Consider the following 1,395-nt stretch of genomic DNA (forward strand, 5'->3'; position numbering starts at 1 on the left):
CTGTCACATATTTTCCTCTCTTGTATCGAGTGTTGTTTTTATTTGTAACCTTAATAGCTATGTATTACAAGCTCCATCAGTTTATGAACAAAATCTCAGTATTATTAATTTTCCAAGTGTTATTTAAAAATTTATGTATACTTGGTTACTTTAAAATTGTTACTTTTGTTGTGTGCCTTTGTTTTTATTCACCTCTGAATAACAGTTGCTTTCTTGAGTAATTAAGATTTTTAAACACCTCTGAATAACAGTTGCTTTCTTGAGTAATTAAGATTTTTAAAAGAGGAAATTTTGAATTATTGATTAGGGAACAAAAAAACTATCTTAGCTGAAAGGAAAAAAATAACACAATTACTTGTTTAACCATTTAAGGGGTGAGTTTTGGTACATGTTTTACTTCTAATTATTACATGTTGTAGAGTAATGCGAACTAAATGAAATATGGGTGTCAAAAGCTCTTTGTGAAAAATTGCTAGAGGTCTGTTTTCTTTTACTGCATATGTTTCAGGTTTGTCATAAGTGAGATGTATCCCCTTAACATATTTAATTTATTTGAGGGAGAATGATCCCTTAAGCTTGGGTTAAACAGTACTCGATGGCTAGATACAATTAAATAGATTTTCATAAAGTAGGATAAACATCTATCCATCTTGTTTTCACAATGAACATTCAACTTGGGAGCTTTTTCTCCTCTTTCATTTTCCTTGCAACTGACGTCAATAATAGGAGTACAAAGAAAATAAGTGGTCACCAATAGTACTTTTATTATTTTCACATAAGCTGTACATAAGATTTCCTATACTTCAAATATCACTATGAAACCCTTTGTAATTAATATATCTTGGTTTCATGGGAGCAATGACAATAGATCTTAATATCTGCAATAAGCAAAATTAGTTGCTGCTCAATATATGCCAAATAAAATATCAAAATAATTTTACACCTTGCAAATGAAAATTGTGTGGGAGGGATTTCAATTTCCTACAATATATATATATATTAGATCACAAAACTTTACCCTTTTGCATGACAATTAAATTACACACCTTCTATCGGTTATATTCAGATACTGATTGTTAATACCGTTATGCCAAAGGAGATACTAATTTACAAGTTGCACATGGAAGGCCAGAAACTAAAACTTAACGACATTTATAAATAGTTATTAATATTTGCAATCACTTTTAAAAGCCTAAGGATTAAGCTGCGCTCCATTTATCTGAGAGGGGAAGACGCTAATGAGGTTAGGGATGAGAACGAGGAGTCGTAGTGCCTTGTCGACTGGTCATCATCTGCTTGGTTGTTCTTCAGCTCTCCCATAGTGTGCACCAACCGAGCCCATTCATCTGCGCGTGGAAGTGCAAGTTGCTGCAAGGTAAAAGGAAAAGGTGATGT

The 1,395-nt window shown here is 32.4% G+C and overlaps 1 protein-coding gene across 42 annotated transcripts in view; it reads right to left on the reverse strand.

Moving 5' to 3' along the window:
• Window positions 1-747: 747 nt before the first annotated feature.
• LOC119593093 (cytoplasmic dynein 1 intermediate chain-like) overlaps window positions 748-1,395 on the reverse strand; it is a 47,628-nt gene continuing 46,980 nt past the window's right edge. For all 42 annotated transcript variants that reach the window (XM_037942026.1, XM_037942056.1, XM_037942053.1 and 39 more), the window contains one exon: window positions 748-1,368. In XM_037942026.1, coding sequence (XP_037797954.1) covers window positions 1,216-1,368 — 153 coding nt within the window. In that variant the 3' untranslated portion in view covers window positions 748-1,215. The remainder of the gene's footprint in view (window positions 1,369-1,395) is intronic.

The sequence above is a fragment of the Penaeus monodon genome, chromosome 31 (assembly GCF_015228065.2).
Source record: "Penaeus monodon isolate SGIC_2016 chromosome 31, NSTDA_Pmon_1, whole genome shotgun sequence".
In the NCBI taxonomy this organism is placed as follows: Eukaryota; Metazoa; Arthropoda; class Malacostraca; order Decapoda; family Penaeidae; genus Penaeus; species Penaeus monodon.